This window comes from Oryctolagus cuniculus, chromosome X, assembly GCF_051225735.1.
Source record: "Oryctolagus cuniculus isolate XC-2025 breed Fujian yellow rabbit chromosome X, ASM5122573v1, whole genome shotgun sequence".
Lineage (NCBI taxonomy): Eukaryota > Metazoa > Chordata > Mammalia > Lagomorpha > Leporidae > Oryctolagus > Oryctolagus cuniculus.
In genome coordinates this window covers 107,096,030-107,118,510 of record NC_142888.1, presented here as the reverse complement: position 1 = coordinate 107,118,510, position 22,481 = coordinate 107,096,030, and the positions used below count along the sequence as shown (strand labels likewise).

At 41.4% G+C, this 22,481-nt stretch overlaps 1 protein-coding gene across 3 annotated transcripts in view; it reads left to right on the top strand.

Annotated features, from left to right (window-relative positions):
* The window catches only part of ZDHHC9 (zDHHC palmitoyltransferase 9), a 39,176-nt gene extending 20,502 nt beyond the window's left edge, over positions 1 to 18,674 (top strand). For 2 of the 3 annotated variants that reach the window (XM_089323966.1, XM_089323967.1), the window contains 3 exons: positions 1,115 to 1,273; positions 6,138 to 6,275; positions 7,838 to 7,995. In XM_089323966.1, the coding sequence (XP_089180092.1) occupies positions 1,115 to 1,273; positions 6,138 to 6,275; positions 7,838 to 7,914 (374 nt within the window). In that variant the 3' untranslated portion in view covers positions 7,915 to 7,995. Of the gene's footprint in view, positions 1 to 1,114; positions 1,274 to 6,137; positions 6,276 to 7,837; positions 7,996 to 8,598; positions 8,702 to 11,133; positions 11,238 to 11,626; positions 11,724 to 17,099 lie in introns of those variants that run through there. The other variant, XM_008273178.5, reaches the window with a different exon arrangement.
* The last annotated feature ends 3,807 nt before the right edge of the window (positions 18,675 to 22,481 follow it).

Below are 22,481 nucleotides of genomic sequence, written 5' to 3'. Positions count from 1 at the left end.
TCTGCATTAGCAGAAAACTAGACCTGGGAGCCAGACCTGGGAATTGAACTCAGGCACTGTGATACGGATGGGCATCTTAACTGGTGCCTTAACCATTAGGCCAAAAGCCTGTTCCTGATCTTATTTTTTTAAAAAGATTTATTTTTATTTATTTGAAAGGCAGAGTAACAGAGAGGGAGATGTATATATAGAAAGAAATCTTCTATCTGCTGTTCACTCCCCAAATAGCTGCAATGGCTGGGGCTGGGCCAGGCAGAAGCCAGGAACCTGGAACTCCATCTGGGTCTCCCACATGGCTGGCAGGGGCCCAAGGACTCGGGCCATCTTCCACTGCTTCCCCAGGTGCATTAACAGGGAGCTGGATTGGAAGTGGTGTAGCTGGATCTTGAACCGGCGCCCATATGGGATGCCAGCACTGCAGACAGCAGCTTTATCCACTGTGCTGTAGCGCCGGCCCCATAATTTTTATTTCTTTATTAATGAAGTTATAGGTTTTCATTTCATATTTTAGCCATTTTTTCTTTTATCGTCTTTTTCTTTGCAATCAGATAAAAAAGAACTAGAAGAAATACTTTTTCACATGTGTACAACAGAATTGCATGGCATGCAGTGGAATTTTGGGAGGGGACACTGTGTGATGTGAAAAGTCTTGCCTGGGGGTGAGTGTGTTTTGAGGTGCTGGCATCCTGTATCAAAGTACATGGTTCAAGTCCCAGCTCCTCTGTTCTGATGCAGCTTCCTGCTGATGTGCACCCTGGGAGGCAGCCAATGATGGCTCAAGTGCTTGAGTTCCCTGAACCTCTGTGAGAGATCTGGTTTAGGTTCTGGGCTGCTGGGTTGGCCTGGCCTAGCCAGAACTGTTGAAGGCATTTGGGGAGTGAACCAGCAGATAAGAGATTTCTATATCTCTGCTTTGCAAATAAAAAAATGAAAATAAATACAATACAATTTAAAAATCTATATGTAAAAAAAGAAAGTAGTCTGGAAATGCTCACCTAGGGAAGACTATGGCCTAGCAACCTTTGATCATGCCCATTTCTTTTAGAGAGGTGCTGAGATTTTGGGGCTCAAATAATGGCTAGTACTGATGTGAACTGTCTTTACTGATTTATAGAAGCTACTAATGGCGCGGTGCCCCAGGGCCAGCGACCACCCCCGCGTATCAAGAATTTCCAGATAAACAACCAGATTGTGAAACTGAAATACTGTTATACATGTAAGATCTTCCGGCCTCCCCGGGCCTCCCACTGCAGCATCTGTGACAACTGTGTGGGTGAGTAAAACCAAGGGGATGTTGACTTGGGGAAAGGCTGAGTTGAACAAGAGGGTTGGGGTGGTCAGCAATTCTTGGGAAAAATCGGTAGGAGTGGGAAGATAAATGAAAAACAAACTAGATTTAGATAGGAAATTGAGATAGGAAACAAGTTCTTGAGCAAGTGGCAATCAACTTACTTGTGTAGGTCAAGTCATAATTTAAATATCTTCTAGTTGATTTTTATTTTTAAATACAAATAGGAAATTACAACTTTAGGCATGGAGGGTTTCCTCTGCTGGATCTGTTCCCGCAGGGCCCACCTTACAGAGGGGAGGAGGATCCTTATCCACAGGAGGGCAGTATTGAGGAGGGAAGGAGCATCTATGAGAAGCAGTGCTCCCAAGAAGAGGAAGGTTACTAATGTTTATTGAGTTCCTACTACCTACACGGCACCATGCCAAGTGCATTTTATGTCTCTCATTTAAGACTCATAACAGCTCTGTGAGATCAATGTTATCCCCATTTTACAGATGAAGTGCTTTTGTATTAAGTTCATGTAATTAGTGTGAGATGAAACTGAAACAGACCTTATTCTGAAGCTGTTTCTTCTTTTCCTGCTGCTGCTGCAAGAGTGGCGGGTATGTGTGTGTGCATAAGATAGGGGTCTGTGCTTACATCCACGTATGGGCCTTCATTGCGCTCATTGCCTCTTGTGTGCTGAACCTGGGGGAAGATCAGATACAGACCATGGATGTGCCTATTGATAGGCATATGTGTGAAATTGCTGATATTACTAGGGAGCCTTCAGACATTCTGTATTCCATGTAGAATGCCTGAGGTCCTGCTTTCCTGCTTGCCAATTCTTCAGACAGAGTTTACGGAGCTGTATCTGGCTTCGTGTGGTTCGAAGCTGTATGTAGATGGAGTTTTATACATTGAAATTAATTTCAAATAAACCAGGAAACAATATTTAGAGAAGAGCTGATGTGAAGGTTTTCATAAATAATTCGTTCTCATTAATATTCTTAAATGTTTTTTAAGAAACCACTAACATTCCACTAGAAATCTGGACAGTTCATAAAGCAAGAAATACAATTGTCTAGTTAACATGAAATAAATATGAAAAAAGTGCTTTTTTCATATCTACAGAATTAACAAGGAAAACCAGATAATGCCTAGTCCTACACTGATAGGAATATAAATTGGAGCAAATTTTTGGGAAGACAATCTAATAAAGATAATTAAAAGTCTTAAAACATGAACATCCTTTGATGCCAGTGATTTGGTTTCTAGGGAATCAAAGATGTGGTCAAACATCTAGGGACGCGAGTGTTTCCTCAGGACTGTTGTGATAATGAAAAATTGGAAAGAACCTACTAGTTCATTAGTAGAGGATATTCATAAATTAGACCTTATGAAAAAAGCTCAAATCAGAAAACTAAGTGACATAAATAGGAGATAGGCTACATTTACATTGTGATCACAGTTGTATCATAAAAAATGTAAAGATGTGTAAAGAGATAGGTAAAAAAAATACACCAGAATGCTGTGGCTCATTATGGGTTATGGGATTCTGAGTGATTTTTGTTTACTTGCTTTTTTTTCCAAGTTGTCTAAAATGAACATGTATTACCAGAAAAAAAGTGTTATTTAAAGCACTGTGAGAAACATCTATCTATATAAATCTGCATTTTTCTGGTTCTTTTACATGACAGATTTGCTTAAAATGAACCTTTATCTTTAATTCTTAACCTTAAGATTACCCTAACACCTTGGACATGTCATTCCTCTCTATTCCTTCCTTCCCTTTCCCAGAAAGATATATGAGGATTCTTCAAAAAGTTTGTGGAAAAGCAGAATTAAAAGATAAGTTTATTTTGGTGCAAAGTTTTTTTGAAATCCATACATAGATTTTTCATAGCGTACACTTCCATGAACTTTTTGAAGATCTCTTATATTGTTAAAACCAGAAGATGTACCATTCTTACAGCTTCATTTTTTTGACCAGTAAACAGCTTACTGTTATTTAACAATGATATATTTTATTTTCTTTGTGGAGTCTGTACATATTCATTGTAGAAAAACATGGGAAGTAAAAAAGTATAACTAAAGCTTAATTCTAACCTCACTCTTCATTTTGCTGTATTTCCTTCCAGATTCTCATTTTCAGAATTGAACCATACATGATAGTTTTTAAACCTGTTTTTGTCCTTTAACATAGACCATGCATTTTTCTATATCTTAATCAATATTTTTAAACTGGTTATTTTAAAGATTACATAACCCATCATATGGTTATATTCTAATTCATTTAGGCAGTCTCCTGTCATTAGATGTTATTCATTATTTTAACATTGCAATCAAAATTATTAGACTTAAGAATGTAGAGAAATTGGAACTCCATACATTTCTGGTGGGAATGTGAAATGATGCAGCTGCTATGGCAATCAGTTTGGCAGTTCCTTAAAAAGTTAAACATAGAATTGCCATATGACCCAGAAATTCTACTCCTGGGTATATACTTGTATTAGTGTGCTTGGGCTACCATAACAAAATACCATAGACTGGGTGGCTTGAACAGCAGAAATTTATTTTCTTATAGTTGTGGAGGCTGGAAGTCCAAGATAAAGGTGCTAGCAGGGTTGGTTTCTAGTGAGGCCTTTCTCTCTGACTTGCAGATGGTTGCCTTCTTACTGTGTCTTTCCCATGGCCTTTTCTCTGTACTCATACACTCCTAGCATCTCATCCTCTTCTTATAAAGACACCAGTCCTATTGGATTAGGGCTCTACCCTTATGAACTCATTTATCCTTAGTAACTGCCTTAAAGGTCCTATCGCTATTACTCAATAAGGGGTACAAGTCAGTTCATAACAATATTCAATTGACGATAGGGACTGAAAACTTAGTTGTAGGCCAGTGTTCGTTGCATCAATATTTACAGTAGCCAAAAGGGGAGACAATCCAAATGTCCTTCATCAGATGGATGAATAAACAAAATATGGCATATACATGCAGTGGAATATTACTCAGTTACAAAAAGTAATGAAGTACTGATGCATGCTATAACATGGATGAACCTTAAAACATGCTATGTGAAAGAAGTCAAACCCAAAAGGACAAATACAAGTATTGTATGATTCCACTTACGTGAAACATCTAGAATAGGCAAATTCATAGATAAATAAGATTAGAAGTTGCCAGGCCTTGGAAAAGGGGAAAGTAGAGAGCTACTGCTTAATGGCTACAGAATTTCTGTTTGGGGTAATAAAATTTAGGTTTCATATGTAGACAGTGGTGATAGTTGTACAATATTGTGAATGTAATTAATACCACTGTATTGTATGCTTAAAATAGTTAAGATAGAAAATTGTATGTTATATATCTCTTACCACAAAAAATTGAATAAAAAATTGTTGAACTTAAATTTCTGTGTGCATCTCCATTTCCTTGTGAAAAATGGCTGAAAATGGATTTATTCTGCCAAAGGGCTATGAACATTATTAAGGTTCTTGATACACACTGCCAAATTGCTTTCTGGAAATATTCTTTCAATTTCTATTCCCACAAGCAGTGCATTGGAGTATCCTGTTCTCACTAACACTAGGTGTTGTTATTTATATTCTTATTTTGATAGGTGACAAGAATCTTACTGTTTTACTACATTGCACTGAATTATTAGTGAATTTGTAGAGAATTAGACATGTTTATACTGTATTTATGAACTGCTTTTGCTGTTTAATATATATATAAATAATTTTCTATTTTCAGTTTTATTGAGGTATAATTGGCAAAAAGTATATGTATTCAAGAAGTACAATGTGGTAATTTGACATAAGTATACACTGTGATGATTACCATAATCAAATTAACATATCCATTACCTTACACAGCTGACTGTGTGTGTGTTTGTGTATGTGTGTATGTGGTGAAGACACTTAAGATCTTTCTTATGAACTTTCAAGTAACATTTGACTAAATACTTGAGAAAATGTTTGTATTTTCTTACTAATTTGTAAGAATTTTTGTATAGTCAGATACAAACTAACATACATTGCCATTGTTTTTTTAAAAGTATTTTTAACATACACTGAATGTTTTCCTAAAGTTTATGGAATAAAATCTATTTTGCTTTGTTATCTTTCCCATCATGCTTAGAATGTATTTTTTCTATTCAGAGAATAAATGTCCATCTGTTTTTTACAGTGTTCTTTGTAATGGATTGACTTTGTTTTTACACTTATTCTTTAATTCATCTGGAATTTATTTTGACAAATAGTGCGAGGGGGAAAAAATCCACCCTTATTTTCTACCAATTAGCCAATTGTCTCAGGATTGTTTATGAGATAATACATTTTTTTCATCATTGATTTTGTAATGAATGCTGTGTTTTATTGGAGAGTAAACTCTTAGATATTCTAGAGCCTGTTTTTGGGCCCTTTCCATTATTGAGCTATGCCATATCACTAAAATATATTATAGTTTCAATAAGTGGAGGTGAAGAAAAACTGCGCTACTCATTCTTCAGATTTTCTTTAGCAATTTTCATCTATTTATTTTTCTTGAACTTAGTAGGCCCATCTGCTAAGGTTTTTATGTGAGAAAACTGTGTCTCAGCTTTAATTGGCAGATGGGGGCATGGTGCCTTAGTTTCCTCATCTATGAAATGGGAGGAAGTATATTCCCTTTTGCCCAACTTCTAGGTTGACTGTGGAGATCAAGTGAGATGGTTGTGTAAACATTTCTAAAAAGTGAAAGAATTGCATGTTTTCTCAACTGAAATAGACAGTGACACTGGAGCTCTTTGAATTAGGTGTTATGTGCATGGCAGGGTTGCCCTTTGTTGTGGAGGCTTTGGCATTGGACTCTGTCTTTCTCCCACAGAACGCTTCGACCATCACTGCCCCTGGGTGGGGAATTGTGTTGGAAAGAGGAACTACCGCTACTTCTACCTCTTCATCCTTTCTCTCTCCCTGCTCACAATTTATGTCTTCGCCTTTAACATCGTCTATGTGGCACTCAGTGAGTATATGGGGCTAGTGTCTGTTGTTGGAGTAGCCATGAGATTGGGAAGACTTGAGGACAGCTTGGGACAGGAGGTGGTTGGGTTTCCTGATGGGACCTTTGTTGTGGTGAAGGCACTGTAGGACCAGTTAAAAATTAAGAAATTTTCATATGTTTCTGTGTGGGAGCAAACTGTTGAAATACTTACTTAAGGTATACTAAGCTGATCTTCTGTATATTAAGATAATCGAAAATGAATCTTGATGTGAATGGAAGGGGAGAGGGAGTGGGAAAGGGGAGGGTTGTTGGTGGGAGGGACGGTATGGGGGGGGAAGCCATTGTAACCCATGAGTCGTACTTTGGAAATTTATATTCATTAAATAAAAGATAAAAAAAAAAAATTAGCACTACCATCTGTTCGGGAGCAGGGCTGCAAATCTCAGCTAACAGCAGTAAGTATTTACTGAGGATTTGGCCTTCTCGCTGGCTCTCTGCTGAGAACCTGGTCTTAATTACTGGTCTAGACCCAGAGTATTGGGCATTTCTAAAGTGATCCCAAAGGTTGGGGGTGTGTTTTGGCATTCTCTCTACTGCCTTGTAACACCTGCTTTGTGCTAAGTGGTAGAAAGGGTTTTAGCCGAGAAATACTTTTTAGTAGCTCATGGTCTGCTTTTGGAGATAAGAAAATATGAGGATGATTCAAAAAGTTCAGGGAAAATAGAATTAAAAGATGAATTTATTTTGGTGCGCTGGTTAAGTGATACTTGGGATGCCCACATCCCATATCAGAATGCCTGGGTTCAAGTCCCTCCCTTTGCTTCTGATCTGGATTCCTGCTAGTGTACACCCTGGGAGGCAGCAGGTGATGGCTTGATTACTTGGGTCCCTGTCATCCATGTAGGACACCTGAATTGATTTCCTGGCTCCTGGCTTTGGCCTAGACAGCTCTGACTATTGTAGGCATTTGGGAGAGTGAACCAGTGGATATAGAAATCTCTGTCTGCTTCTTAAATAAATAAAAATAAATAAAACCACCAGATATTCTATATTTGCACCAAAATAAACTGATCTTTTAACTCCATTTTCCATGAACTTGAGGTAACCTTGCACATACACACACACATATCCACACATCTAAGGGCAGATGGGATGTGGAGTTAAAGGAATGGTCTGAATGAAGACAGCTTCTAAAGAGAGAAACTCTGAGCTGTATTTTAAATGAGGAAGTGGCACAGATAGGTAAGGAGAGGATTTTTTGGTGGCTATTTCTGATTTCTTTCATCTGTTAGTATCCCCCTACATGTCTGTAGTTGAGGGCTAGGAAAAAGGGAAGGGAGCTCAAGGCTTGGCTTATGCCCAGCTCTCTAGTCCAGTACCTGGTCTTGCACTGGAAATATGAACTCTTTTGTAATGAGTCTGCCAATTGAAGGTGAGAATTCTCACCCTTGCCTGCGTGAGAGCTTATCTCTTGCCAGTGTGTAACACGTGATAGGGAGGGAAGGAAATGAGCAGGTACTAGGAGAGTGCATAGTTTTGACTGAATTCACTAATTTTTCTCTCTACTCCTCTCAATTTCACAGAATCCTTGAAAATTGGCTTTCTGGAGACGTTGAAAGAAACTCCTGGAACATATCCTCCCTGGCAGTATGTCCTGTGAAGCCTTCTTAAACTACTTTCCAGCATTTTTCTTCCCTGCAGTTCTCCCACCACCTAGTTTTTCAAACATTGGAGAGTGCCAAAGTCTAAAATAAAAAATGTAGTCTTAGTGATAAAAACCAGAATGGAAGATGGCCAGGGCTTAAAAGGAGGTCTCTCCTTCACCCACTTTGTGGCTGTCTCTCTTCCAAGTCCTTCTTATCCCAGGCTCAGCCCTGTCTCCTCTAGTAGACTGCTTTGCCTAAATCCACCTCTTATGTCGCTTACTGGAAGCCCCGTCATCCTGTTACAGCTAAGGCAGCATTTCTGAAAAGCAGATTCAGATGAGATGTCTATAAATCATTTTCTCCCACTAATTTTTCATTTAAAAAGTTTATTTTTTGATGAGATTTTCATTGGCAGTGATGGCCAACATTGTTTAGCTTTGGCCCCCTCCTAGCTATCACCTTCCAAGGGCCAATGATAAATAAATAGGCATCCACTTAAATACACTAGAGATCTGTAGTAAATCAGCAGAAATCCTTTACTTTTCATAAAGGATCTATCCAGTGAGTTTAGAATTTATCTGTTGTTTTATGTGGATACATGGCCTTTATGATATACATTCCAAGAGGGAAAGAAGGTGTGACTGGTGTCATGGAGTTCCCTGATGTAGCTTCTTCATCATTCCTTAACCTCACCTCACTGTTCTAGAAGTTCTCATCTGCTTCTTCACACTATGGTCCGTTGTGGGACTGACTGGATTTCACACTTTCCTCGTGGCTCTCAACCAGACAACCAATGAAGACGTGAGTCAACTTCTTTTCTCCTCACCATGTATTTTCCTCCCCAAAGCCTATTCTGTTGTTACCTGCTAGAGAACTGAATCTTCAGCCCAGGAGGTTGAGGCAAGCAGAAACCTGCTATGAGAGAATATTAGATGTGTGGAAGAGAAACAGACTGCTTTGTTTGGAGCTGGGTACCTATAGGGCACTAGGAAAAAGAGATCGAAGGGCAGGTATTGGGCCTAGCAGTTAAGATACTGATTGGGATGTCAGCATCCTGTATCTCAGTACCTGGCTTCGAGTCCCAGCTCTGACTCTGCTACTGATTCCAGCTTCCTGCTAATGCACATGGTGGGACACAATGGTGATGGCTCAAGTGATTGGACTCCTGCCACCCACATAGGAGACCTGGATTGGGTTCTTGGCTCTGGGCTTTGGCCTGGCCTAGTGTGGGTTGTTGTAGGCATTTAAGGAGTGAACTAGTGGTTGGGAGCTCTTTATCTCTTTCTCACTCTCACACTCTCTCTTTCTCACTGCCCCTCAAATAGAGTCCTGTGCATGGTGCATGGTGTAGTGGGTTAAACTGCCACATGTGACATTCTGTTGGAATGCTGGTTCGAGTCCTGGCTGTTCTACTTCTGATCCAGCTTCCTGCTAATGTGCTTGGGAAGGCAGCGAATGGTGACCCAAGTACTTGGACACCTGCCACCTGTGTGGGAAACCTAGATGGAGTTTCTGGCTCATGGCTTCAGCCTAGCCCAACCCTGGCTGGTGTGGCCATTTGGGGACTGAACTAGGATGGAAGATTCTGTCTTTGTGTGTGTGTGTGTGTGTGTCCCTTTTGTTTCTCTGTCACTCCATCTTTCAAATAAACAAATAAATCTTTTTTAAAAAAGAAAAAAGGTGAAGAGATTGAAAAGTTTACATGGGTACAAGGTCATTAGGTTCTTAAAGGCCAGATGGTGCCTGTAGATTTGGAATGACTCAAGACAGTTGTACTGAATAAATACTTATTTTTATTTATTTATTTATTTTTTGACAGGCAGAGTTAGACAGTGAGAGAGAGAGACAGAGAGAAAGGTTTTCCTTCCTTTGGTTCACCCCCCAAATGGCTGCCATGGCTGGCATGCTGCGCCGATCCAAAGCCAGGAGCCAGGTGCTTCTCCTGGTCTCCCATGCAGGTGCAGGGCCCAAAGACTTGGGCCATCTTCCACTGCCTTCCCGGGCCATGGCAGAGAGCTGGCCTGGAAGAGGAGTAGCCGGGACAGAATCTGGTGCCCCAACCGGGACTAGAACCCGGAGTGCTGGCGCCACAGGCAGAGGATTAGCCTAGTGAGCCACGGCGCCGGCCAGTACTTATTTTTTAAAAAGTTACCAATTAATCCATATTCATTGTAGACCATCAGAAAATACAGATAAGCAAAAAAGACAAAGTAAATCCCTGTAACTTTACCTCCTAGACACCACTTTTGTTAACAGTGTGATTTAGTCTTACAGATTGGTGCAGACTCATTCTCATGTTGTGTATCTATATATATTATATATTTTTAAATAAAAATAATACATAGGATTCAATCTTTTTTCACTCACTCTATTGTGAACATTCTGCGTATGTATTTCCTTTTCATTGTGATAAAATACACACAATATAAAATGTGCCATCTAAACCATTTTTAAATGTATAATTCATTCATAGCATTGCCACCATGCAGTTCTAAAACTTTTAAAAAAAAAAGATTTAGTGATTTATTTGAAAGGTAGAGTTACAGAGAGGAGAGACACAGAGAGAAAGGTCTTCCATTTACTGGTTCACTCCCCAAATGGCCGCAATGGCTGGGGCTGGGCCAGACCAAAGCCAAAAGTTTCTTCCGGGTCTCTTATGTGGGTGGCAGGAGCCCAAGCACTCAAGCCATCTTCTGCTGCCTTCCCAGGTGCATTAGCAGGGAGTTGGCTTAGAAGTAGAGCAGTAGGTCTCGAACCAACACTCATATGGGATGTCAATGCTGCAGGTGGCAGCTTTGCCTGCTGCACCACAGTGCCAGCCCCATTTCTAGAACTTTTTCATCATCCCATGCTATATGTCTTCAAAACAATTGTTATTTTTATTTTTTATTGTTTGATAGGGAGAGAGACAGAGAGAGACTAATTTTCCATCAGCTGATTACTTCCAAAATGGCCACAACTGCCTGTCAGAACTTAGCCAGGCCAAAGCCAGGAGCCAGGAACTCCATCTGGGTCTTTCCCATGGGTAGCAGGAGCCCAAGTACTTGGGCCATCTTCTGATGTTTTCCAAGATGCATTAACAGGGGACTGAATGGGAAGCAGAGCAACTGGGGCTCGAACTAGCACTCTAAATATGGTATGCTGGCATCACAAGTGGTGGTTTACCCTGCTGCATCACAACTCTGGCCCCTTCAAAACAATTTTTAATGTAAGCTTTGGCTTTTATCTTGCAGATCAAAGGATCATGGACAGGGAAGAATCGCGTCCAGAATCCCTATAGCCATGGCAACATTGTGAAGAACTGTTGTGAAGTGCTGTGTGGCCCCTTGCCTCCCAGGTACTTAGGAGACTAAAAGGTCCTGGCACTCTTTGAATGAACGACTTAACCTAATCCCGTTACCTGGTTTGATACATTCTTCTGAATGTGACCTTGTGGTATCAAAAATGGTCTCCATAAGGATTGTGACTTGATAGCATATCTACATGGGCCATAGACCATGGGCTGGTTGTTTTGAATGGATGCTGTTTCATTTTTTTGTACCCTGGTTATTATGGCACTGGTTTATGGAAGAAAAAGTGAATGAAAGATAGGAGGCATGTGCTCAGATTAGGCTAGATTGCCAAAGGCCTAGTTTATGTTTTTTAATATACACAGCAATGTTCAGTGGGCTGTGTGGGTGGAGGAGTGAATGCCAATTCCTTGATTAACTCTCCTGTCTCCTTCAGTGTGCTGGATCGAAGGGGTATTTTGCCACTGGAGGAAAGTGGAAGTCGACCTCCCAGTACTCAAGAGACCAGTAGCAGCCTCTTGCCACAAAGCCCAGTAAGTGTTTCTGACTTAAGGCTAAGTTGATGCTAGGGAGGGTGCAGGCTGATTTTACAGTTTAGAAATAGGATATAGTTAGGCAATTTTGTATCCTGATCACCTCGGCTTCCCTATCTCTTCTCTCTTCTGTCTTGATACTGCCTTCAGATCTTTGTGCTTTTGGAAGTAGATTAAACTTTATTCATTTCTTTGAGATTTACTATTAAGCAGCTTCTCTGCCAGCTACTCTGCTAGGTGCTGAGGATACAGCAGTGTGCAAGGCAGACTGTATCCCTGCTCTCAAAGAGCTCATTAATCTAGTGGAGTTGAGAGACGTGAAATCAGACTACTCCTCAGCAGCCTGAAGGGTGCCTTGAGGAGGGAAGCGTGTAGGGGCAAAAATAGGGGTCAGGGATGATGTTGCAGTGAGTGATGTGGTTACCTTGGGAGAAAGAGGCTTCCTTCCTGGAACATGCAGATGTTGTGGAGAGTCTCCCAGCTGCCCTGCTCAAGATGTGTTTACCAAGTATGTTCTTATTATTTGAACTTTTTTTTCTTTTTTAAAGATTTATTTATTATATGTGAAAGAGTTAGAGAGAGAAGGTGAGGCACAGAGAGAGAGAGAGAGAGAGAGGTCTTCAATCCGCTGGTTCACTCTCCAATTAGCTGCAATGGCTGGAGCTGTACTTCCAAGTCAGGAGCCAGGAGTTTCCTCCAGGTCTCCCACATAGGTATAGGGGCCCAAGGACTTGGGCCATCTTCCACTGCTTTCCCAGGCCCTAGCAGAGAGCTGGATCGGAAGTGGAGCAGCTGGGACATGAACCGGCGCCCATATGGGATGCCGACACTACAGGCGGTGACCTCACCCGCTACGCCATAGCACCAGCCCCTAAACTTTTTTTTCTAAGAGCTCTATTAGAGATGATTCACATACCATGCAGTCTATTTAAAATGGATGATTCACTTGTTTGCAGTGTATTTATAGAGTTGTACAATCATCACAACAATCAATTTAAAAATATTTTAATTACCCCTGCCCTCAGGAGCTCTGTACCCATTAGCAGTCATTCTTCTTCTCTTTAACTCCCCAGCCCATCCCTAGGCAACTAATAATCTACTTCCTTTTGCTGTAGATTTGTTTCTTCTTTATATTTCATGTAAATGGACTCATACAATATGTGGCCCTTTGGGACTAGCTTCTTTTGCTTAGCTTTATATTTTCAAGGTAGCATAGAGCAGTACTTCATTCTTTTATGTGCTGAATAATATTCCAGCATACAGTCATGTTACATTTATTTATCCATTCATCAGTTGGTAGACATTTGCTTTATTTACATCTTTTGATTATCATAAGTAATATAACTGTGAACATCCATGTATAAGTCTTTTAAATATTAATTGATTTATTTATTTGAAAGGCAGAGTTACAGAGAGACAGAGGCAGAGAGAAAGAGAGAGAGAGAGAGAGAGAGAGAGAGAGAGAGTGTCTTCCATTGGTTCATTCCCAAGATTGCTGCAATGGCTGGAGCTGTGCCAATCCAAAGCCAGGAGCCAGGAGTTTCTCCCGGGTCTCCCATGTGGGTGCAGAGGCCCAAGCACTTGAGACGACATCTTGTACTGCTTTCCCAGGCCATGGCAGAGAGCTGGATTGGAAGTGGAGCAGCCAGGACTCGAACTAGAGCCCATATGGGATGCTGGCACTGCAGGTGGCGGCTTTACCCACTATGCCATAACACTGGCCCCCCATGTATAAGTTTTTATGTGGACATGGTTTTATTTCTCTTGGCTATATTCCTGAGAATATAATTTCTGAGTCAGATGGTAACTCAACGTTTATGAGAGGTCTTCAGAAAGTTCATGGAAAATGGGTACTAAAAAAGTCAAGCATGAATTTCAAAAATTTTAACACCAAAATAAAATTCTATTTTAATTCCATTTTTCTATGAACTTTTGTTCATAGGCATACCCTTGTATTTAACCTTTTGGGGAAATTTTAAACTCTTTTCCAAAGTAGTTGTACCGTCTTACATTCCTACTAACAGTATATGAGGTTTCCAGTTTCTCTATATCCTTGGCAACTATTATCTGACATTTTGAACATAGCTATCTTAGTGGGTGTGATGTGGGTTCATTGTGGTTTTAATTTGTATTTTCCTGATGACTAATGATATTGAACATCTTTCCATGTGCTCTTTGGCACTTGTATATTTTCTTTGGAGAAGTGTATATTTGGATAATTTCTCCATTTTAAAAATTGAGCTATTTATCTTTTTTGTTGTTGAGTTGTAAGTGTTCTTTATATAATTTATATACAAGTCCTTTGCCAGATACATGATTTGCAATTATTTTCTCTCATCCTATGGATTGTCTTTTCAATTTCTTGATGGTAACCTTTGAAGCCCAAAAGTTTTAAATTTTGATGTAATCCAATTTACTCAGTTTTCATTTGTGGCTTATACTTTTGGTGTCATATCTAAGAAATTGTTGCCTAATCTAACATCATAAAGATTGATATTTTGTTTCCTTATAATAATTTTATAGTTTTATCTCTTATATTTAGATATTTAATCCATTTTTAGTTCATTTTTATATATGCTTTGAGGTAGGGGATCTGTATTCTTTCTTTTGCCTGTAGATATTCCATTGCCATTGTATCATTTGTTGAAAAGACTATCCTTTTTTCAGTCCTTGTCAAAGATCAATTGATCATAAATGTGAGAGTTTATTTCTAGATTCTCAACTGTTGATCAGTATATCTGTTCTCATGCCAGTACCATACTTTTTTGGTTATGTTAGTATTGTGTAAGTTTTAAAATTGGGTAATGTGAGCCTTCCAACTTTATTCTTTTTCCTGATTGCTTTGGATATTCTAGGTCCCTTGAATTTCCATATGAATCTTAGGATCAGCTCATCAGTTTCTGCAAAGAAGCAAGTTGGAATTTTAATGGGAATTGCATTGAATCTCTAGATCAATTTGGGGAATATTGCCATCTTAGCAAATTTGACTTCTGAGCCATTAATATGAGCTGTCTTTGCATCTGTTTAAAATTATCTTTAATTTTTTAGCAATATTCTGTAGCTTTCAGAATGTAAGTTTTATACTTTCACTGCTTTATCATAAGTATTTTTTTTCTTTTTTTTTTTTTTGACAGGCAGAGTGGACAGTGAGAGAGAGAGAGAGACAGAGAGAAAGGTCTTCCTTTGCCGTTGGTTCACCCTCCAATGGCTGCCGCGGACGGTGTGCTGCAGCCGGCACACCGCGCTGATCCGATGGCAGGAGCCAGGTACTTATCCTGGTCTCCCATGGGGTGCAGGGCCCAAGCACTTGGGCCATCCTCCACTGCACTCCCTGGCCACAGCAGAGAGCTGGCCTGGAAGAGGGGCAACCGGGACAGAATCCGGCGCCCCAACCGGGACTAGAACCCGGTGTGCCGGTGCCGCTAGGCGGAGGATTAGCCTAGTGAGCCGCGGCGCCAGCCCTATCATAAGTATTTTATTTTATTTACTTTTTGCTATTATTGTAGATGAGGGTTTTTTCCTAATTTTATTTTTAGATTGTTTATTGGGAGTATGTAGAAATACAGCTGATTGTTGTATATTGGCCTTGTATCCTGAAATCTTATGAAACTTATTCTAACATATTTTTAGTAGAATTGAATTTTTTTTTTTTTTTTGATAGGCAGAGTGGACAGTGAGAGAGAGACAGAGAGAGAAAGGTCTTCCTTTGCCGTTGGTTCACCCTCCAATGGCCGCCGCTGCAGCCGGCGCACCGCGCTGATCCGATGGCAGGAGCCAGGAGCCAGGTGCTTTTCCTGGTCTCCCATGGGGTGCAGGGCCCAAGCACCTGGGCCATCCTCCACTGCACTCCCTGGCCATAGCAGAGAGCTGGCCTGGAAGAGGGGCAACCGGGACAGAATCCGGTGCCCCGACCGGGACTAGAACTCGGTGTGCCGGCGCCGCAAGGTGGAGGATTAGCCTATTGAGCCACGGCGCCGGCTAGAATTGAATTTTTTTTAAACGGGATCCTACTCTTAAGTGAATGCTTTTTGTAAGGTAAATTGTTGCTCACTACTTAGCTTTTTCTGAATTTTGAATTTTAATTTTGTTATTATTTGAGAGAGAGATATATAGACAGACAGACAGAGACAGAGAGAGAGATCCTATTTGTGGTTTACTCCCCAAATGCTCAGAATGACCTGTCTCACAGACTAAAGTCAGGAGCTGGGAACGCAATCCAGGACTCCCACGTGAGTGGCAGAGGCCCAGTTATTTGAGCCAACAGCGCTGCCTCCAAGGGTGTACATTCACTGGAAACTGGAATTAGAAGCGTATTTGAGGGACCAGTGCTGTGCCGTAGCAGGTAAAGCTGCTGCCTGCAGTGTAGGCATTCCCAATATGGGTGCTGGTTTGAGTCCCAGCTGCTCTACTTCTGATCCAGCTCCCTGCTAATGTGCCTGGGACAGCAGTGGGAGATGGCCCAAATCCTTGGGCTCCTGCAGCCACGTGGGAGACCTGGAAGAAACTCTAGGCTCCTGGCTTCAAATCAACCCAGCTCCAGCTGTTGCTGGAGCCATTTGAGAGGTGAATCATCAGATGGAAGCCCTCTCTCTCTCTCTCTCTCTCTCTCTCTGCCTCTGCTTCTTTCTAACTCTGCCTTTAAAATAAATAAATAAATAAATCTTTTTAAAAAACTCCAAGCATATCTGAGACTTAAACCCTGGCACTCTGATAATGGGATGTGGGTGTCCCAATTGCTGGCTTAACTGCTAGGTCAAATGCCTGCTGCTAATTTTTAATGTCCAGCAAAGCCAGGTTTATGTATTATTGTCATCATTTTAAATATCACTTTTTAGATGAGTCTGATCTCAAATCATTACAATCTACAGTAGTGATTCTCAGCTGAATGTGGGGAAGGGTAGTGTTTTAGAATCACTAAGAGGGCATTTTCAAACCACATCTGACCATCAAAATTTTGACACCCTACCTTCTTTGGTTTAGAATTGCTGTTCTAGTGAGGTGTGTGTTAGAGCAGAAACAGAATTGAGAACCATTGGTTCAAGCTATGTTAGACAAGAACATTATAACAGTCTGTTGGGAGGTAGGGGAGCACCTGACCTATGCAGTTATTTGTGCTCCCTATTATGATGATGATGATGATAATAGTGGGACATCAGTCCATGAAGACAATTCAGGATAGAGCTCAAATCCACCTGTGTCGCATCTTGCTGAGAAGAAGATAGCCTGGTCTTGGCTCTAAGTTTGGGGCTGGTGGCTGCATGTCTGTAGTATCAGTGTGGTTGAGGGGTTCAGAGGAAGAGTTTAGTGTCTGCAGATTCTTTGCATTTGGATTTTGAAGGAGAACACTGTGTCAAATATGATATCTTTTCCTCGTAGGCACCAACAGAGCATCTGAATTCAAACGAGATGCCAGAGGACTCCAGCTCTCCGGAAGAGATGTCGCCTCCAGAACCCCCAGAGCCAGCACAGGAGGCGACTGAAGCTGAGAAGTAGCCTATCTGTGGAAGAGACTTTTGTTTGTGTTCATTAGGGCTATGAGAGATTTCAGGGGAGAAGATAAACTTGAGACAGAGAGCAAGTAAGCTGTTCATTTTCCCGGTTTTTTGGTCATTAGTCACCCAATTGCACACTGGCATTTTCTTGCTGCAAGCTGCAAGCTTTTTATTTTTTATTTTTAAAATTTCTATACTCAAGGCAGTAGCAGAAGATGTCAGTCACCTCTTGTAATGGACAAATGGATCTCTTGGGCCTTGACACCGGTTTTCCATGGCCTCCAGCCATAAGGTCTTCCTGGACTCTCCTCTCTCCCCTCCAGATCCCAGCCCTCCTGCTTGGAGCCGTTAGTCTCATTTTGGGGCTAAAGGTTTTTCAGACTGGGCTCAAATGCTCTCAGGCTGCTGCTTGTCCCTAGTGTAGAGGCAGTCGCAGAGACCATTGGCCAGAGAATTTTAACTGGATTCTTGAGGCCTTCAGAATTAATAAAGATGGAGAGTGGGATTGGAGGATTCTCTTGGCTACCAAGTGCCAGCCTTGCCAGCTAATCCTTTTAGGAATGGGGCAGGTACTTTCCACTTGTTGTATTTATTCGTGTAGCTTCTCCTTTGTCCCCCATCTACTCTCTAACACTAAGTCCCACTATCTTCCCCTTAGATACATGTAAGTAAGTGTAGTGGAGATAACAATTTACATTTCTCATAGAGTTCCCAGAAATTTTTTAATGCCTCTGCTGTTCTCAGTAAGAATTAATGAGATGCCAACGGCGTATCCTTTTATACTCTCTGTCTCATTTCTCTTCCCTCCTCATTAGCCCCTTTTAATTTGTTTTTCCTTTGGACTTTGCTCTCACTAGGAGCAGGAATGGCAGTAATAAAAGTCTGCACTCTGGTCCTTCCTTTTCTTCAGAGGAAGCCTAAGTGCTCACTTAAACACTACCCCGTCAGACTCCCTGTGTGTGGCCTGCAAAGGCCCTGAATGCACAAATGTGGAAACCAAGGCACAGAGAGGCTGTCCTCTCCTTTCCTCTCCCCTTATGTCCCCTTAAAAAAAGGAAAAAAACCCGCTAACCAGTACTTCCATTAAGCCTTGGCTGAGTGAGGGAAAGCCCAGCACTGCTGCCCTCCCAGGGAACCCACTCCAAGGCCTCAGCCCACCTTGAGCTATGGTAACCACACCGGGGGCTTCCTCCAAGCCCCACTCTTCCAGCACTTCCACCGGCAGAGTCCCAGAGCCACTTCACCCGGGGGGTGGGCTGCGGCCCCCAGTCAGCTCTGCTCAGGACCTGCACTATTTCAGGGAAGAAGATTTATGTATTATATGTGGCTATATTTCCTAGAGCACCTGTGTTTTTCTCTTTCTAAGCCAGGGTCCTGTCTGGATGACTCATGGGGGTGGGGGAGTGTAAACCAGAACTTTTAATCTATCTGAAGGCGATTAAACTGTGTCTAATGCAAACTGCCTGCCTCCTCCTTCCCCCTTCCATTTCAAGAACCACCTTGGGGGTGTGAACGTGTCTGTGTTGGGGGTGGGGGTTGGAGGGGGTTGTTTGTTACTACCCATACTTCCATTTTTCAGGGGACCCTTGGGTTGGAGTGATAGCTCCCAAACTCTTCATTGAAGCATATTACATTCTGGGCCAAAGTTGATCTTATTCTAGATTATGAAGAAAGGACTTCTAAGTCAGTACACAGTGTGAGCAAAATCAGAAGGGTAGGGAGATTATATTTACTTTAGAGCTCAAGTTCTTTATTAGGGTGTTGTTTTAAAACAGATGGATGCCATTAATTGCAAACAAGTCTTGGTTTTTTAAAGCAGGCTTATCAGGGCCTTCCCTTGGAAACATTTTGTGAGTGATCTTTTACAAGTGATGTCATGTATTTCTTTTTAAATGGTCTGTATTCAGGACTCCTTATCAGTTCCTATCTCACTCGTCTCAGTTGGAATTAATGAAATTTGGCTGCTCCCAGATTTTTCTCTGTATTTTCCTATTTTCCTTGTAGCAGGATTTTTTTTTTAAAGATTTATTTATTTACTTGAGGGGCAGAGTTATAGAGAGAGAGAAGAGAAGGAGAGAAATCTTCCATCCACTGGTTCATTCTCTAAATGGCTGCAATGGCTGGAGCTGGGCTGATTTGAAGCCAGGAGACAGTTTCTTCCAGGTCTCCCACGCAGGTGCAGGGGCCCAAGCACTTGGGCCATCTTCTATCACTTTCCCAGGCCATCAGCAGAGAGCTGGATCAGAAGTGGAGCAGTCGGAACATGAACCGGTGCTACTGGCGGAGGCTTAACCTACTACACTATAGCACCCGGCCCCATTGTAGCAAGATTTGAATTTAGCATTTGAAATGCAGAGACAGAGTCAGAGAGAGATATTGGGAGAGCAACTGACTCAGATTTCTCTTGTGTCTGCTACTTTCCCATTCTTTTCTGGCTCTCTCTCTCTCTCTTTTTTTTTCTTCTTCTTCTTATGGTTAGATGTTTACTTATTTCAAAATAAGGCCAGGCCTGGAAAGTTTGTAAGTTGTTTGAGTTTTCCAGTTAACCTCTCATGTAAAGCCCTTTTCAGTTAGCTGCCAGCCTATCCCAGCTCAGCCCATCTCCTCTCCTGGCTTTATCATAGCTTTCTCTCCTCTCTCCACTTACCTCAGCCACTCTGCTGCTGACCCTTTGGCCAGTCAGATTAGTTTTCTATTTCTGATATGAAGGGCCAAAATGGAAAACTGTCTCTAGTGTGAGTGTGAGGGATTTTTTTTTTTTTGGTTTTGTTTTTTGTTGTTTGATAAGCTACTGCTTTCTCATACTCCCTGCCCAGTTTCTTTTTGTTTATAAATATTCTGTATTTAAGACCCTAGCCTGAGGATCTGTCCCATGAATACTACTAATACTAGTCCGAGTTCTAATCAGGGGAAAGATTGAAGAATTGATCTTTCCCAGGGAAAGGGGCCTTAAGTTGTTTTGTCTTTTCCGTGGCTCACACTTTGTCTCCAACTCCCCTTTCCTACCCATTCCTCAAGTTTCCCATTTACCCCTTTTCCTAGGCCGTGATGGTTGGCACTGATCCAAAACCCTCTGGGTGGGGTTTGGCTATGTTGGGACCTTTCTTTGTGTCCCTTTGGCTCCAGGCCCCTCCTGGCCCTAGCTGAGATCATCATCTCCTCTTTTGTGTTTTTCCCTAAGTATGGGATTGGTTTTGAGGTAGGTTCTAATTCTGTAGCAGCTAAATTCCATTCTTCCTGTCCTGACCATCCTGCCTTTACCCCTAAGGACCCTTTTCCTACTGACCAAATCTCTTTACCTTGTTGGGGGAAAGAAGTATTTTGTTTTTAAATCTATTTTCTAACTTAAATGCAATTTAATATGTAAATCTCTGCACTTTTGTGTGAGCCTAAAATGTGTATGTGTTGGGAGTTTTTCAAGCTCGTATTTCTTAATAAAGAAATCTTTCCTTTGGGGGGAAGCCAATTAATGAAGGAGACTTGAATGGTTTTAGAAATACAGGGCTGTCTGTTTCTTTTGTGTTCTGCCTCATTTCTTTACTTGTGCCTAGTGTGAATGATCCACTCCCCTGCCCCTCACCTTTGACCCCTTTCCTTTGAGAGGGCCCTTAACTTAGTGGGGCAGAGAGAGAGAGAGAGACCTGTCCTGTGTCTGGTTCCCCTCTGGGACCACTTGGATTGGTTTGAGTGGTAACCTAGCAACATAGCCCCCCTCCCACTCCCTATGACCTGGTCCTGTTAGTCCTTTTCTTCCAGCTCAGTTCATTTTATACTCCTGAGGCTGGGGCCAGGCCAGAGAAAATCACTAAGGGATTGCAGTAAATGTTTTTTTTTTTAAATGATAATTTGTTCTCATGCCTTGGTGCTTCTACAGAAGAACCATGTCCCCAATAATTCAAAAGGCATTGTGTCACTTTTGAGAATACATTCTAGGAATCTCTTGCTGTGCTTAGGTGATAGATTTTAGAAATAGTGTTAAAGACTCCAGCTCTGAATCTCATTAGTTTTAAAGGATGCAAGCACACACAACTCACACAAGAAGAGGTTTGTTGTGGATTTCATGTTTTAGATAAGTATGAAAAGGTAATGGGATTAAAAACCTGCAACTGTAAAACTTCGGAGTGTCCTACACAACATGAATGTAGGTGGAAAAACCTGGTATAATTTGCTGGGCCTAAATAGTTTATAAATATACACACAGTGTTTCTCCAGTTTTAAAATATATGTGGAATTTCTAGGAATGTAACATCTGTGCCAGTTGGGGGAAGATGGCATTTTATTTTGTTCAAAATTTTACCAAGAGTTATTTGGGACTTTTGAAAATTATGTTACTGATGGCAATGCCACTCATGGGTATTTTAGTCACCAACACCCACACATGTGCTCATAAGAATCTTCATTTGTGGTGATTGCCTTTACAGTGATTCTACAGATAGGTGGAAGCTTCTTACTACTTATTATTGGTGTTAGGGTAGTGTTGCCTAGGTATGTATATTAAAACACATATTATCTTAATATGAATGATTTTCCTTTTCTTTCCCCATTATAATATAGTTAGTACAGTTGGCCCTTTGTATCTGTGGGTTCTGCGTGCCCTGTTAACCAGTCACGGAACAAAAATACTCAAAAAAGATGCATTTGTACTGAACACACACACAAATTTTTTTTCTTGATGTAATTCCTTAAGCAATATAGTATAATAACTACTTCCATATCACTTACAATGTAGTAGGTATTATAAGTATCCAGAAATGACTGAAAGTATACTGAAGGATGTCCAGAGGTTATATGTAAATACTATGCCATGTTATGCAGGTATTTTATTTATTTACTTTTACTTTTTTATTTATACAAAGGGAACAAATTTCATATATTTCATATATACCTTTTTTTTTTTTTTGACAAGCAGAGTGAACAGTGAGAGAGAGAGACAGAGAGAAAGGTCTTCCTTTGCCGTTGGTTCACCCTCCAATGGCCGCCGCGGCCAGTGCGCTGCGGCCAGCGCACCACGCTGATCCGATGGCAGGAGCCAGGAGCCAGGTGCTTTTCCTGGTCTCCCATGGGGTGCAGGGCCCAAGCACCTGGGCCATCCTCCACTGCACTCCCTGGCCACAGCAGAGAGCTGGCCTGGAAGAGGGGCAACCGGGACAGAATCCGGCGCCCCAACCGGGACTAGAACCCGGTGTGCCGGCGCTGCAAGGCAGAGGATTAGCCTAGTGAGCCACGGCGCCGGCCTTATACCGTTTTTTTTTAATTTCGTGTACAC